The sequence below is a fragment of the Hyperolius riggenbachi genome, chromosome 1 (genome assembly GCF_040937935.1).
Source record: "Hyperolius riggenbachi isolate aHypRig1 chromosome 1, aHypRig1.pri, whole genome shotgun sequence".
In the NCBI taxonomy this organism is placed as follows: Eukaryota; Metazoa; Chordata; class Amphibia; order Anura; family Hyperoliidae; genus Hyperolius; species Hyperolius riggenbachi.
Genome location: NC_090646.1, coordinates 293,959,792 through 293,977,245, shown reverse-complemented (window position 1 = coordinate 293,977,245; position 17,454 = coordinate 293,959,792). Strand labels below are relative to the sequence as shown.

At 45.6% G+C, this 17,454-nt stretch overlaps 1 protein-coding gene across 1 annotated transcript in view; it reads right to left on the bottom strand.

The window, feature by feature from the left end:
• Positions 1–17,454, bottom strand: part of SPPL2B (signal peptide peptidase like 2B) — a 118,267-nt gene that overhangs the window by 56,041 nt on the left and 44,772 nt on the right. The window contains exons 6-7 of the mRNA XM_068233692.1: positions 8,135–8,280; positions 2,584–2,680 (exon numbers count right to left, since the gene is read on the bottom strand). Coding sequence (XP_068089793.1) covers positions 2,584–2,680; positions 8,135–8,280 — 243 coding nt within the window. The remainder of the gene's footprint in view (positions 1–2,583; positions 2,681–8,134; positions 8,281–17,454) is intronic.

Below are 17,454 nucleotides of genomic sequence, written 5' to 3'. Positions count from 1 at the left end.
TGCTAACTTGTGACAAAAAATAAAATCTGTTATGAACTCACCATGCCCCTCAGCAAATACCTTTGGGTGTCTGCTTTCCAAAATGGGGTCATTTGTGGGGTATTTATACTATCCTGGCATTCTAGCACCTCAAGAAACATGACAGGTGCTCAGAAAAGTCATAGCTGCTTTAAACTGCGCAAATTCACTTTTTTGCACCATAGTTTGTAAACGCTATAACTTTTACCCAAACCAATAAATATACACTTATTGGATTTTTTTTTAATCAAAGACATGTAGCACAATAAATTTGGACAAAAACTTGTATAGAAATGTTACTTTATTTAAAAAATGTTACCACAGATTTTTTTGACAAAATTTCTGTCTTTTATTATGAATATAATAAAAACTAAAAATCGCAGCAGCAATCAAATAGCACCAAAAGAAAGCGGTGTTAGTGAAAAGAAAAGGAGGTAAAATTCGTTTGGGTGGTAAGTTGTATGACTGAGCAATAAACAGTTATAGCTGCAGTGGTCCGAATTGTAAAAAATTGCCTGGTCTTTAGGGGGGTTTAGCACTGCAGTCCTCAAGTGGTTAAAGTAAACTGAGCACCTCTAATAAAAATATATAAAAATTAACTGCCCCCAAGGGTTCTCTCACACCATGCAACACATGCATGAACGAGATTTCGTGCAAGCGTTTCCAACACATGGCATGCGTGTAGCGGTGCATTATAGCACGCACGTCAGCGGCCACAGCACAATACAACCCAACGGATAATACTGTGTACTGTGCCATAAAATGCCCCCAGCTGCGATACATCACAACCTGTGGGACCACACAGCTATACTGTTAACAGTAACATGAAAGAGCACCCAAGGCAATGTGGTTGGGGGGGGGGGGGGGGAGATGATGGGACACAGAGGCATGTTCCCTACTGCAGGATATGCCTCTGTGCCTCCCCCACACGCTCTCTGCCCCCCACCACCGTGCTATAGCCCTACGAAATTAGCAAGAAGCAATTGTCGCTATTCCAGAGAGTAAAGGTGCATACACACATCAGACTATAGTCTTTGGAAAATGAAAGATCACAGACCAATCTTACCACCCTTCATGTAATATGAGAGCCATACCTTCACAGTCTATTCTATGGAGCTGAACACCCCATCAGAAAAAAATCTTTGCAAGATGCTGCACACACAGATGCTGCACACACTCAAAAGATCAGTATCTGCAAAAGATCTGTTCCTGCCAAAAATCCATTCCTGCAAAATTCAATGATAGTCTATGGGATCTGCAGATCCTCATACACACATGATTTAACTGACATTCATCTGCAGATCAGATCCACCAGGATGGATTTTCAGATCTGCGGATGATTGCTTGATCTGCACATGAATGTCAGTTAAATCAGGTGTGTATGATGATCTGCAGATCCCATAGACTATCATTGCATTTTGCAGGAATGGATTTTTGGCAGGAACAGATCTTTTGCAGCTACAGATCTTTTGTGTCTGCACAGCATCTGTGTGTGCAGCATCTTGCAAAGATTTTTTTTCTGATGTGGAGTTCAGCTCCATAGAAAAGACTGTGTAGAGTATGGCTCTCATACTACATGAAGGGTGGTAAAAGTGGTCTGTGATCTTTCATTTTCCAAAGACTATAGTCTGTTGTGTGTATGCACCTTAAGGGAGGAGAGCGGTATTCCCTGCCTAAACGCCCACTAGGGGTGTTCTTGCAGGCTTTCCAAAGCTGCCACTGGGCAGTTCTCTCCCCTGCCATGCCATTGCCTCCCTGCACGCTGCTTTGTGAGAGCAGCTCTTCCAGCGTCTTGACCCCAGGGGTCATGAAAAGTAAAACCAGGAGACTGCAGGCCACTGGAGTGGCGGAGATGGCAGCTACCCGATCCGCCCAGCTCCCCGGATCAGGTAGCATTGATTTTTTTTTTAATTTACTGCCCAACCTCGGGTTCTCTTTAAGGGAGCTTCATAAATGGTGTGGGCTGTTGGGGGTGCAACAATGTTTTAATTACCTTCAGGGGCTGTTCCGTAGCCCTGTGTGTACGCAGTCCTCCATTTTATTTGTCCCTTCCTGCAGCTGCTGAAGATTAAAATGCCCACAATGATATTGTGTGGCCTTGGATGCTGAAATGTATGCCTGGTGATGTAGCCCATTAATATGACAACATCTCCCTGCCTGCAGATGTAGTTACATTGAGCCAGCCAGCTGCGTCACAAGCACAAACATACATCTAATATGACAATACCCTAACACCTGTCTACACTCCCTGTTCAAGGGTCTTGGGCAGGCATGGGCAAACTTGGCCCTCCAGCTGTTACGGAACTACAAGTCCCACAATGCATTTGCTTTTATGAGTCATGACTGTGGCTGTCAGACTCCTGCAATGCATTGTGGGATTTGTAGTTCCTTAACAGCTGGAGGGCCAAGTTTTCCCATGCCTGGTCTTGGGGGACCTTGTCTCAGCCCTGATAGTGGTCTGTACTGCTGGATGCACATTAACCCTATGAAATGTATGCATGCAAGTACAAGTTTAAAAAAAACTAATATTTACAGGTACAATACTTTGCTACCCTAGGATCTCACCTGCATTTTCCATAAGGGATCCTGCGAACAAACGGGAAGAGACAGCTGTAAAGACCAATTGATGCAGCCAAACAGAATATTCCAATGATTACATGAACTGCAAGAAGAAGAAGAAAAAAAGTATGAACAAAATACAATCATATCTGGTAGGATGGCTTTAGTTCAGGTCAAACGAATCCCAAAACAGAAAAAGGCACATTTTAAAAGAAACCATGTTGATTAGTGTAAATTATAAATTTGAATTTTCAGGCAAAATTTTTCAAATCCACAAACACATTGGCCTCAATTCACTAAGCGTTATTAAACCCTTTATCAAACGTTTGATCATTTACCTCATGGGTAAAATCTAATTTTGAATTCACTAAGGTGTTATGTACTTATTGAACATTTTATCAAGAAAACATTCGATAAATATATAACACCTTAATTCAGTGGTTCTCACACTTTTTTGAGTGAGGGCGCCCTTGATGGCTTTGACATTTTTTCAATGCACCCCTTGGCAACAACAACTACCAAAATGCTGTTATAACCCTTGTTAGGCAGCACCCACTCCAGATTGTAAGTAGCCCCCATTAGCAGGACAAACATTTCCTTACCTATCCTCTGATGTTAACTGGCAGTTTATACAGCCGCATTGTATATCATCAATATGTGGTTGCATTACCTGATGGCAATGCAGAGAGGATGGGGATAAATGCCAAGGCACCCCTGGGAGGTGCTTGCGGCGCACTAGGGTGCCGCGGCACCCAGTTTGAAAACCCCTGCCTTAATTCAAAATTAGATTTTACCCATGAGGTAAATTATCAAACGTTTGATAAAGTGTTTGATAAAGCTTAGTGAATTGAGGCCATTGTAGTGGCCCGCGTGAGGAGGGCTTCACATTTTTGCCTATCATTATAGCTGACCCCTGACTGCTGTGATCTTTCTTGGGTATTGATAATACTCATTCTGTTTAAGAATGTCCATTCGAGTCCATTATATAACTAATAACATGGCATATTGCAAGCATGGACTTTTTACACACAAAAAGTAAAATTACAGAGATTCAGGATAGTCCAAGCTGGCAAAAATGTGTATACAAGGACACCATCTCAGGGTTGTTCTGGTCTATAAATGCCTTTTCACATTAGAGCCACTGCAGAGCTGCTTTCCAAATACATCTGTGGTCCAACAGACCCCAAGCACTCCAGTGTGACAGCATGTATCCGTTCGCACATATCAGTCTCCAATGTGTGCCAGTTTGTTGCATCTTACCGAATTTTCAAATCCTTTTTTTCCAGACAAAGGATGTGTGGGCTTAGAACGTCGTACATCTGTTCCCAGGTGCAGCAGGCACTGCCACAGACCACTGGAACGGTACAGCATATATTTACTATGCAGATACACTAAACCAACCTTTATTCTACATCCACTAGATTATAAGGGTAAAAGGGCAGGGCCTTCCCACCACTGTGTTTTATTTTACCTAGAAAGGAATTGTTGGTTGTTAAATATTCTTTCTATTGTTTGCATATGTGTTTATTGAATTTTAGTGTCTTATGTTCCACTGTACAATTTATTATTATTATTTAGGGCCGGTTCACACTTGAGCGGATGCAGAACGGAAACGTAAAGCACATCCGCGAGGCGGATGCGTTCAGTCTGTTCTGCATCCACATGCAACAATCAAACCCATCCGTTCCGTGTCCACACCCCATCCATTCTGCTTCCGTGTCGATCACGTCTGCATCGCTGCTCACTTGTCCCGCTCGATCCCTTCTAAATAGCCCAGAGGCCAGCAGAAGCATGGGGCTCTCCATAGCATACATGTAAAAATGGCCCTGGCAAATTTGGACGCAGGATGAAGCCGTTAAACGGCTCCCCCTTACTGTTTTTAAGTAATTTGGGTTTCGTCTTTTGCCGGCGCCCAAACTCCCTTCTGAGCGCTGCTATAGCCGTAATTGAAATTGCGGCCTATGGTGGCGCATGGTGCACCAAAATTTGCCGGCACGTATTTGTTCTCCTTAGCTCTTCATAGGCTGCAGCAGGCCAATTTTCCCTAGCAACAGGGAATATTTTCATTGGTCCAACATAAACCAATGAGAATTCTCCATTACGGAGGACTCACATTGGTCTTTTGCAGCTCAATAGAGATCGCCATGCTTATAATGGCCACTGGGCTGTTTAGAAGGGAACGAGCGGCGGCAGGACATGCGAGTATAATGTCATGACAGCAGTTGAAACAGGTGACACAGATGCGGTGACTAGCCTAGTGAGACTGGACAGTGTCCATTCTCATAGGCTGTCATTGGACACATTTTCCTGTCCGATCCGGGAAAATGTTCTAAGAGTCTTGCGCACATAGTGAATGGATCCGTGCTTTGTAACAAGTAGAAGCGCATCCTATTTTTAACATAGGTTCCGCTTCCTGCATTTAAACAGAGCTTAAAAAACTTCCCAAACGTGTACTTTTTTAAGCAAGTGTGAACCGGCGCTTTGAGTCCGCCAGGAGAAAAGCGCAATATCAATGTTCTGTGTTTGTTTATATTGCACCATCTTCCCCAGTGCTTTATAGAGTATATATAGTCATGTCAATAACTGTCCCTCAGGGAATCTCACAATCAAATTCCTATCATAGTCATACGTCCATTGTAGTCAAGGGCCAATTTTAGGGGAAACACAATTAACTTATCTGTATGTTTTTTGGTATGCGGGAGGAAACCAGAGCACCCAGAGGAAACCCACCCAGACACGGGGAGACCGTACAAACTCCAGATATGCACTATTATGGATTGTTCTGCATTGTCTACATTGTATACACTAGAGCACTATGGAATATTATGTTGGTTTGTAAATTATTAGTAATAACAACAACAATTGTTTAGTTCTGATGTTACTAATAGATGAAAATTAATTTGCCTATTCTGTTACCAATTTATAGTACAATTAAACTAGAAAAACATTAAAAGTCAGGCAAGCAAATGGGGTCCTGTCAGATACATTCAATATACGGAATGGCACCCGGCAGGGCTGCCCCCTCTCCCCCTTAATCTTCGCTCTCTCCCTTGAGCCCTTCCTCTGCAAGATAAGAACTAATCCAGATATACAGGGAGTATCTTTCCCTAAATCATCCCACAAGGTAGCTGCCTACGCAGACGACATGCTGTTTTATCTAACCAATCCCCACATATCCCTCCCTAATCTCTTAGCTGAATTCTCCAGGTATGGCCAACTGTCCAATCTATCCATCAATTACGACAAAAGTGAAGCTCTTGGGGTACTTCTACCTGACACACTTAAATCCTTATTGAAAGCTAACTTCTCATTTAAATGGCCCAAGCAAGCCTTAAAATATCTGGGTATCCAGATCACTCCTGACCCGAAGGACTTACTGTCACACAATTTTATACCTGCCATAGAAAGAATTAAAGGTGACCTGGGGCGGTGGGACAAACCTCAATTCTCCTGGTTCGGTAGAACAAATATCATAAAAATGACGGTTATGCCTCGCTTGCTATACCTCTTTCAGACGCTGCCGATCTTCATACCGGCCCAATATTTTAAAAAGATCACGCAATTATTCTCTAAATTTATATGGAGCGGGCGCAAGCCCAGACTAAAATATTCACTCCAAATTTCCCCAAAAGAGATGGGAGGCATGGCCGTCCCAAGTCCTCGTCTTTATCACGCAGCAGCAGTATTAATTAGAATCATAGACTGGCATAGACATGGAGATCAAAAGATATGGGTAGGTATGGAGACCGAATTAATGTCTAACCGACTCAAGACGACCCCCTGGTCGACACACATGCTTAAAATAACAGACCCAGCGGCGAGCCTAATTGCATATACCATCAAAGTACTTGGAAAATATAGGTCTAACCCATTGATCTCTCCCTGGCCTACCCCTCTTATCCCTATACCTGATAACCCACTATTCCAGCCAGGGCTCCACCCCAAGGGCTACACTGCCTGGAGGGTGGACCCTCCTTTAAGGGCTTCTCATCTTATAGACAACGGGAATTGGGTCCAGATCACTGGGTTGCAATCGCAATTTGACTCCCCCAACCTCGATGTCTGGAGCTGGAACCAATTCAAACATTTCCTCAGGTCTCAGGGAACGAAAGAAAGTCTCAGTAGATCTCTCACTCCATTTGAACAATCCTGTATGGGTAAAGGGACACTTAAGGGCATGATATCGCTGGTATATTCACTCCTAAATTCATCTGACTCTCCAGCGGCTGCACTCAGATCTAAATGGGAGACCGACCTGGGGGAACAATTTAGCGACAAGCAGTGGAATAAAATATTGATTTTCTCTCAAAAATCGTCAATCTCCTCAAGAATTCAGGAGGCAGGATACAAAATTTTCACCAGATGGTACTTGACCCCTGATAGGCTCCAGATGATGTTTCCTGGAGCTGGAGGCACTTGCTGGAGATGCGGGACAGAGAGAGGGACCCTTCTACATATATTTTGGTCATGCTCAGGTCTCACCAGGTTCTGGACGGATGTGAGGGAATTGATGCATGTGATGACAGACTTCTTACCTCCTGACTCCCCAGCCTTTTTTCTGCTACACCATAACACATGGTCTATCAGAAGGTATAAAAAAACCCTCACAAGGCATCTGATCAATGCTGCTAAAATTCTCATTGCCAGACACTGGAAATCTATAGAAGCACCCACAATACAGGAATGGCTCCATGAGATTGATCAGATTCAAAGAATGGAAGATCTTACATCTACCATTCAAGATAGACATGAGCAATTCTGGAAAACCTGGTATGGATGGTTTGAATTTAAGGAGACCACGCGCTATCGGTCCCTCATATCCACCTAACTAAACTGAGCCAAAACAAATATATACATGCTCTTGACGTTTTGGAGATAGCTTCTATCTGAAGGACTGTTCCCTGGGACCTCGACCTACTCTCGCCCTCCTTTCTCTTCTTCCTTTTTTCTTTCACTTTAAACTTCCCTCTCTAGTGTCAATCTATATGTTTGTCCTATCGTCTACTCTTGTGTTAAGTCATGCCAGACCGAGTCTGGGAACTAACTAATCCGCATAATACTTTTGAAAAATGGTCTTTATTTCCCCCAATCTGGGATATGATGACTAGGACTTGCTATTCTTCCTATGAACTGTCAGTAGCGGCAGCCCCTGATGCATGATCCCTTCAGGGGCTCAGGGCTGTCTCCTTGCCCACCAACGTATTTCTGGAAGAGACTTGACCTACCATAAGGACTATTGAATATATATATAATCCTAACTTGATTATCAGATGCTCTAAACTATATAAGAAGAACCACACTGATTGGTGGTTCAAACTGCCTCACATAGTTTGTTATTGTAGAGCATCACTCAGTTAAAACACCATGTTTGGATGTTACATGTCCTATGACTTGATGCCTTGCATGGCATAGTTTGTCATTTCATGTGTTGATTTTGTTATGTAAAAAACCTCTCTTATAAAATAAAAGAATCTTTAAAAAAAAAGTCAGGCAAGCAGAATTAAAGAAAAAAAAAACATGGAAAAAAAAACTAAACAAAAAAAGCCTGTTTCTTCACCTAAATGATCATAGAATTTGTAAAGAAGGACCAACATTGAGCAGCACATAACCACGAAAACGCATATCATGACTGGAGTAACATCCACGGTCTCATCATCTGTTTTCTTATCGGATCCATCATCCCTCTTGTGTTTCATGTATCGTCTGCAAAGAGGAAAAACAAGAATATTTTTGTGCTTTAACTGTAAATAATTGAAGCATTTAATCGCTGTATTCCCAACTTTTCTCAAATACATCAATCGGTAGTCTGTATTGCTGATATTGTGCTGTTTTTTTTTCATGTCTGCCAGGAGTAAAGAGGATAATGTGCAGGCTGATTGAGGATCAAACAATATGAACAAATTACATGGCGAATATCAATCATTTCTTTTATCTCTCTTCTATTTTTTAATTTCTTACGTTGCAATGTATGGATTTATCTTTTTATTTCCTTTTCGCTAAAGATCCTCTTTAAAGGACAACTGAAGTGAGAGGTATATGAAGGCTGCCATATGTATTTCCTTTCAAACAACACCAGTTGTCTGGCAGCCCTGCTGGTCTGTTTGGCTGCTGTAGTGTCTGACCATCACACCAGGAACAAGCATGCAGCTAATCTTGTCAGAACTGACAATAATGTCAGAAACACCTGATCTGCTGCATGCTTGTTTAGGGTGTATGGGTAAAAAGTATTAGATATTGATACTCGTACCTGGGAAGAAAGGGGCCATCCCTCTAAAAATTCAATACACAAAACAAACAAAATCAACGCCGCAAACCTCAGCCACCCACTCTGTTGTCTCTATGACGGCAGAGATCCTGTGAGCTGGTCAGGAGCCGCTTTCATTGGCTCCTGACCCTGCCTATCGATGTAAGCCAGTAAGCCAACAGGAGCTGCCTACGTTGATAGACAGGGTCAGGAGCCAATGAAATCAGCTCCTGACCCACTCACAGGGCTCTGCCGTTATAGAAATGGCAAAGCGAGTGAGCTGCGGTGGGGAGACAGCGGCAAGATCGTTGGGAGCGACGAAAGCGGAGAGAATGCGCGGCGTCGGTGTATTGAAATCTACGTCTTGGCCATCAAAACAGGGAGTAGATTTCAATTAGCGCAGTCCTTAACTACCGTAGTTAACCTGCGATTGGTAGAGTTCCTGAAGTGCTGGTAAATAATTATGTATACAAGTCACTTGCTTATCTCTTGTTAACTGTATCAAATTCCTGTCACTCTAAACTGACAGCAAAGAATCAAAAAGGGGATCCGCACACAGACTTAAGGAACAATTAACTTTACTGTCCCAATATACAATTATGATTCGTCCAATCCCACAAGCGTTTCGGAGATAGGTCCCCTTTGTCAATGCACAAACAGACAAAGCATATACTTGCTTGCAGGATACCCGGCACCAGCATTACTCCACTTCTTGGTGTGCATTTTATTTGGTTTAATTTAATCGGCAGACTGCTGTCGGCTCTGATCGGCAGAGTGAGCCTCAGTTGTCTTTTAACCTCCTTAGCGCTATGCGTAGCAGTATGCCTGACACTTCAGTCGTCGCTATGGCGACGATCGGACATAACGTCATGCGCAGTCCCGATCCTCCCCATAGCTAAGCCTGGAGCTGATTGGGAGGCTGCGCCATCGCGGGATCCCTGGGGGGGTATGTATACCGGCGGTTATCGGGGGCGATCGGAGGGGACCGGAGGGACTTTGGGGACACAGGTAGCTATCGTAGTGCTAGCTACAGCTATTACAACAAGTTTTATTACAAAAATCCCTCTCGGGGCCATGCAATTCTCTGCGGCGGCTACAATGAGTGTAGGTCGGTGTTACCGCCAGGAGGGTTAAGTACTTTTTATTATTATTATTATTATTATTATTGATTTATAAAGCGCCAACATATTCCATGGCACTGTACAAAGTAGGAAAACGAACAAGGGGTACATAATGATACAGACAATGATATACATAAAATATGGATACTGGAACAAAGTACTGAACTGGTGGTTACAATGACAGATGTAGAATGATAAACAGAGTGTGAGCTATGAAAGGAACAACAAATCCAAAACACATAAGGGTGAGAGAGCCCTGCCCTTGCGAGCTTACAATCTAAAGAAATGGGGGAGGGGGGGGGGGGAGAGGAAGTACTTGGGAAGGTTTGATCTCATGCAAAGTGATGTTTTCTGAGCAGTCACTTCATTAACAATAGAATGAAAGAATAATTATTCTTATCAAGTTTTTGAAGCACGAATGTGTGCTTATAAATTAGAAATATCATCACTTTGTACAGTTATAAGTCACAATGTCAGCTGTGGAATTCTTCTTAAAAGAAACAGACATGTCAGATCCGGGAAATTATAGACCAGTAAGCTTAAAGAGAAACTCCAACCAAGAATTGAACTTTATCCCAATCAGTAGCTGATACCCCCTTTTACATGAGAAATATAATGCTTTTCACAAACAGACCATCAGGGGGCGCTGTATGACGGATTTTGTGCTGAAACTTCTCCCACAAGAAGCTCTGAAGACCCCGTACTTTTGGCAGTTTGTTACAATGTAACAAGGTTCACAGACAGGAATTAGCTGTTTGCAGCTGTCTCTAACAGCCAAAACAGCTAGGAGCAGCTACATAACGTGCCCACAGTAAAAATGTCACCATGTAATAAATGTCAGAATGTAAATCGGGGAGAGGAAAGATTTTACAATGAGCAAACATTGACTAAATCATTTATACATAATTATGGTAAAAAAATGAAGCACTTTTTTTATTACATTATTTTCACTGGAGTTCCTCTTTAACATCAGTTGTGTGCACTGACAGAAAACAAAGAGTTGTGGTCAATGGATCATATTCAAGATGGATGACTGTTAGCAGTGGGGTCCCACAGGGGTCTGTACTGGGTCCAGTGCTCTTCAATTTATTTATTAATGACCTAGTACAGTGATCTGCAAACTTGGCTCTCCAGCTGTTAAGGAACTACAAGTCCCACAATGCATTTGCCTTTATGAATCATGACTGTGGCTGTCAGACTCCTGCAATGCATTGTGGGGCTTGTAGTTCCCTAACAGCTGGAGAGCCAAGTTTGCAGATCACTGACCTAGTAGATGCAGTAGTGAGCAATGTTGATATTTTTGCAGATGATACAAAATTGTGCAGAATCATCAACTCTCAGGAAGATAGTGACATATTGTAACAGGATCTGGATAGGATGGCTATATGGGCACATAAATGGCAGATGAAATTCAATTTTGAAACATGTAAAGTCATGCATTTTTGGTCATACCAATAGTCTAGCACCATACAAAATAAATGGAATACAGTTGGGGAAATCAAACTTGGAGAAGGACTTAGTAGTACTCATCGACAAGTTAAATAATCGTATTCAATGCCAAGCCGCTGCAGCTAAAGCTTATAAAATTTTGGGATGCATTAACCTCCCTGGCGGTAAGCCAGAGCTGAGCTCGGACTAAGCCGCCGCTGAGGATTTCTCAGGCCCTGGTGGGCCGATTCGCATTAATTTTTTTTGTTACACACAGATAACACTTTGCAAGCTGCGTGTACATACCAATCGACGCCACTCCGCGCCGATTCGCCGCTACCCACCGCGCCGCCACCCCCAGACCCCTTGCGCAGCCTGGCCTATCAGCGCCAGGCAGGGGTGGATCGGGACTCCCCCGTGCACCATGACGTCGATGACGTCATCCTGATCGTCGCAATGGCGAAGGGGAAGCCAAACACTTGCTGACTCTAATGGCCCATACTCACGGGCTACAAATGTCGCCGCAACACGCGGCGCACGGGTGTTGCAGCGACAGGTCGCCCGTGAGTATGCGGCGTTGCTTGGGCGCGCACCCCGAACCGTCGCTCGTCGCTGATGTCGCCGGGCGATTGCCGCGGTCAATCGCCTGGCGACATTCGACGCCGCAACTCCGCCGCAACTGTCGCTAGTCCGCGTGAGTACGCGGACTAGCGACAGCAACCTCCATTTAAGTATACGGAGGTTCCGGCGGGGGGAGGAGGAACGTCGGCGACAGCTTCCGTCGCGCCGCTGGTCCCTCTTCCGCGTGTGTACGCGGAGGGACCTGGCGAGGAGCTGTCGCCGGCCTGTCGCGCACACGCTCACGTGTGCTGGCGACAGCCCACTTTTGCAGCCCGTGAGTACGGGTCATAAAGGCTGGACAATATTTGGGCGGAAAAGTTGCATGACCAAACTTGGTCTGCTGGATGTGTGAACTCGAGACAAATGACTAGACGAGCAACTGATAATGGGTGGTTTGCCTAGTCCAACAGATGGACTCACATGACTGCTGGGCTGAAATTGTGCAGTTGGCCACATGTGTACTAGTCATTTGAACGACTTGTACATGTTTTGAATGTTCTGCTTGCATGCACAGTATGCAAATGAGTTGGTCGTTCAGTTGGTTGGTGCACAGAAAATACAAATCATGCAATCGCTTTGTTGTGCGGTAGGTTATGTTATCAGGTTGTCATGTGGAAAAGTTACACGTGTGTATGGGCCTTTAGGTAGGCAGTTTAACTGTTTACATGCTGAAACAGAAACTGCCCTATATCATATATTTACTAATTTGCTGAATCAACAATTACTTTTATACTTTTCCCACACCAACATATTGTAATTCAATCCAATTCAAATCCAGTCAAAGATTGTTTGCCAGAGATAATGGCACTGACAGGGGAAAAAAATGTGAATCAGCATGTGTACGCTTGCGTGAAAATGTGACCAGGAGGGAGTGTCTAGGGATATATGTGTAGTAACAAATGGAAACCTTAATTTGCTACCCATCTCCTCACAAAATAGAGATCAGCAGCACAAAGACATTGTTTCCTGTTTTATGTTGACTGCGATTGGATCTCGATTAGTGCTCATGTTACTGGCAGACACTTGATTGGCATCTACATCAGTTCTCTAGATACCTACTATTAATATAGCAACAGGATTGCAAGTAAGAGCAGTGTCAGCCCAATAAGAGCAGGCTCTGACAGAGCACTGCTATAGCTCCTTACCCACACAAAGCTGTAACTCTGAGTAAGGAACCAGAGTCAGCATGTTAAAAACTTGAACCACCGCGCTGGCCAAATCACCTATTCTAATATCAGGATATAAGACGATAAACATTTTTTCATTACAGCTTCAAGGACATTATTGTCAACTCCCTCAACAAAAGCATGTTTGGAGTGTACCCATGAGAAGGTAGTTACTATTGTTTATAGTAAATAAAGCTTGTAAAGGTACTTTTAAAATTAATCCATGATATGCAATGTTTTCCAGAGCAAAAAAAATCTGTTTTAGCAGTATTATTTAACCTCATAACCTCTCATAAGCAGTGGCAAATGAATATTAATTGCAATAACGACTATAAAATAATTAGGGTGACACCTTTACAAACACTATATCTAATGAACCGCACACCTGGTAGTAGTGGATGCTAGACAATCATGCAGTAGTCAGGTTCCAAAGCAAGAGTCTGCACACTGACTTGCTAGAATTAGTGAACATTTTTTGTCCCATGATACACACAGGTCAGGGTTTTTTTTCGCCCGAGTTCTCTCCTAAGGCCCGGTTCACATTAGCGGCTGCTATCCGGAATCGCCGTGCCGGAGCCGTGCCGGAGCCGGACCGCATGCGGACCGGACGAAACGGACGCACGGCATAGCAATGAAAGTCTATGCGACCGTTCACATGCGTCCGTTTCGTCCGGACCGGAGCCGGACCGGATCCGGACTCCGGCGTCCGTTCCAACATGCGCTATTTTTTGGTCCGGCTGGTCCGGCTGACGTATCCGGACCGGAGCCGGAATGTTGCATCCGGCCAATGGAAACCAATGAGAACCGGAGAGCGCACAACACACTGGCTATAAAAACCGGATGTTGTACCACACTTCCTATGCAGACTCTATGGTATGGTGGCCATTTTGGATGGGGACCACATGGCACCAGCGTTCACAGAGTGGAGCAGCAGTGACTTCATGCTGGAGCTCTTTGGCAGCAATATGGAGCAGGATCTGTCTGATAGCGAGGGGGTGAGGCCCTACACATCAGAAGACCTCATCCTACAGGTGCAGCAGGTACCAGCCCTGTGGGACAAGGGGGATGCGGACCACAGCAACATCAAAAAATGCAGAGGCCTGTGGAAAAAAATTGCCAAGCTGTATGTGGAGGACTTTGAGAACTTGAGCAAGAGACAGCAAGGCACAGAGGGTATGTTGACTAGAAGTTTTTTGGGGGGGGCTTGTGGTTTAAGCTTGTGATGTATTCAACTTTTGCTATGGATTTGTGTCACCCACGTGTTGCCCACCCACCTGTTCCCCACCCACCTGTACCCCACCTGTGCTGTATCCCACCCACCTGTGATGTATCCCACCCACCTGTACCCCACCTGTGCTGTATCCCACCCACCTGTGCTGTATCCCACCCACCTGTGCTGTATCCCACCCACCTGTGATGTATCCCACCCACCTGTGCTGTATCCCACCCACCTCTACCCCACCTGTGATGTATCCCACCTGTGATGTATCCCACCCACCTGTACCCCACCTGTGATGTATCCCACCCACCTGTGATGTATCCCACCCACCAGTACCCCACCTGTGATGTATCCCACCCACCTCTACCCCACCTGTGCTGTATCCCACCCACCTGTACCCCACCTGTGATGTATCCCACCTGTGATGTATCCCACCCACCTGTACCCCACCTGTGCTGTATCCCACCCACCTGTGATGTATCCCACCCACCTGTACCCCACCTGTGCTGTATCCCACCCACCTGTGATGTATCACACCCACCTGTACCCCACCTGTGATGTATCCCACCTGTGATGTATCCCACCCACCTGTACCCCACCTGTGCTGTATCCCACCCACCTGTGATGTATCCCACCCACCTGTACCCCACCTGTGCTGTATCCCACCCACCTGTGATGTATCACACCCACCTGTACCCCACCTGTGATGTATCCCACCTGTGATGTATCCCACCCACCTGTACCCCACCTGTGCTGTATCCCACCCACCTGTGATGTATCCCACCCACCTCTACCCCACCTGTGATGTATCCCACCCACCTCTACCCCACCTGTGATGTATCCCACCCACCTGTACCCCACCTGTGATGTATCCCACCCACCTGTGATGTATCCCACCCACCAGTACCCCACCTGTGATGTATCCCACCCACCTCTACCCCACCTGTGATGTATCCCACCCACCTGTACCCCACCTGTGCTGTATCCCACCCACCAGTACCCCACCTGTGATGTATCCCACCCACCTCTACCCCACCTGTGATGTATCCCACCCACCTGTACCCCACCTGTGCTGTATCCCACCCACCTGTGATGTATCACACCCACCTGTACCCCACCTGTGATGTATCCCACCTGTGATGTATCCCACCTGTGATGTATCCCACCCACCAGTACCCCACCTGTGATGTATCCCACCTGTGATGTATCCCACCTGTGATGTATCCCACCCACCTGTGCTGTATCCCACCCACCTGTGCTGTATCCCACCCACCTGTGATGTATCCCACCCACCTCTACCCCACCTGTGATGTATCCCACCCACCAGTACCCCACCTGTGATGTATCCCACCCACCTCTACCCCACCTGTGATGTATCCCACCCACCAGTACCCCACCTGTGATGTATCCCACCTGTGATGTATCCCACCTGTGATGTATCCCACCCACCTGTGCTGTATCCCACCCACCTGTGCTGTATCCCACCCACCTGTGATGTATCCCACCCACCTGTGATGTATCCCACCCACCTCTACCCCACCTGTGATGTATCCCACCCACCAGTACCCCACCTGTGATGTATCCCACCCACCTCTACCCCACCTGTGATGTATCCCACCCACCTGTACCCCACCTGTGCTGTATCCCACCCACCTGTGATGTATCCCACCCACCTGTGCTGTATCCCACCCACCTGTGATGTATCCCACCCACCTGCGATGTACCCCACCTGTGCACATATAACATACACAATGACCAATTATTATACATCAATTTATTGTAAAAAATTAATACATTTAAATTCACTCAAACTTGAAACTCCAAAATAAACACATTTCAACAAAACATATTAAAAACCAAACATTCACCCTCGTCCAGGTGGTGTGGTAAAATAAAGTCTCAGTTGGTCCCTGTTCCGCAGTGACACTACCCTTGGCCTGGTTGCATACCTCCGCAGGGGCATTAGTGGAAGCACATTCGGGGGTTCCGGAGTCTCTCTTTCCTCCTGCCGCACAAAGTTGTGGAGGATGCATGCTGCCTTCACCACGACAACTGCGTTGCCCGGTTTCAGCAGCATGGGCGTGTGGAACACCCTCCACTTTGACACCAGGATCCCAAATGTGCACTCCACCATTCTCCTTGCACGGCTCAACCGAGCATTGAAGTGTAGCTGGCTGGCATCAAGTCCCCTGTCTGGGTACGGACGCATTACATGGTCGGACAGGGCGAAGGCCTCGTCCCCCACAAACACATAGGGGTAGGCCGGTGCCCTTGTCCCAGGCCAGGGTCTGTCACGGGGGAGACGCAGTCTGCCTTCCTCCATCAGCCGGCAAAGGGTCGTACGCTGGAAAATTCCAGAGTCATTGGAACTACCGTACGACCCCACGTCCACGTACACAAACTTGTAGTCCGCATCTGCCACTGCCATTAGAACAATGCTGAAGTATTTTTTATAGTTGAAATAATGGCTGCCACTCCCCACGGGTTTCTGAATCCGGATGTGTTTCCCATCCAGTGCGCCAACACAATTAGGAAACTTGCACTCGGTCCAGAAGCCCTGGGCGATCTCCTCCCATTTCGTGGTGTCCGGCACAGGCATGTATCTGGCCCTCAGTCGCGTCCAAAGGATCCTCGAAGTCCTCACGACGATGCCTGCCACCGTGCTCTTCCCAATACGAAATGTGACATGTAGCGATGTATATGTTTGTCCAGTTGCGATGTACCTACAAGAGAAATAATCGAAATCAAATTTTCATGTCGTTACAGGAGAAAGGTACAAGACAAGGTGGCGGAATATACGGGATGCATATGTGAAATGGCTACGGAAGAAAAAACTTGCCGAACGAAGTGGCAGTGGCGGGGGAAGGCGACAAAAAGACTACCAATTTGCCAAGCAATTGTCTTTCATCAATGCAAGCCTGGAACCTAGACTGTAAGTACCACTACTGTGGGCAGGAACTGAGAGCTCATTTACCATGACTTCGGCCATGTATTGCTATGGCCTCAATTCCCATGGCTAGCGAACTTTTCTCACAAGCTTTATCAAATGTTGGGTAGAAACGGGTGATAAAGTGATTG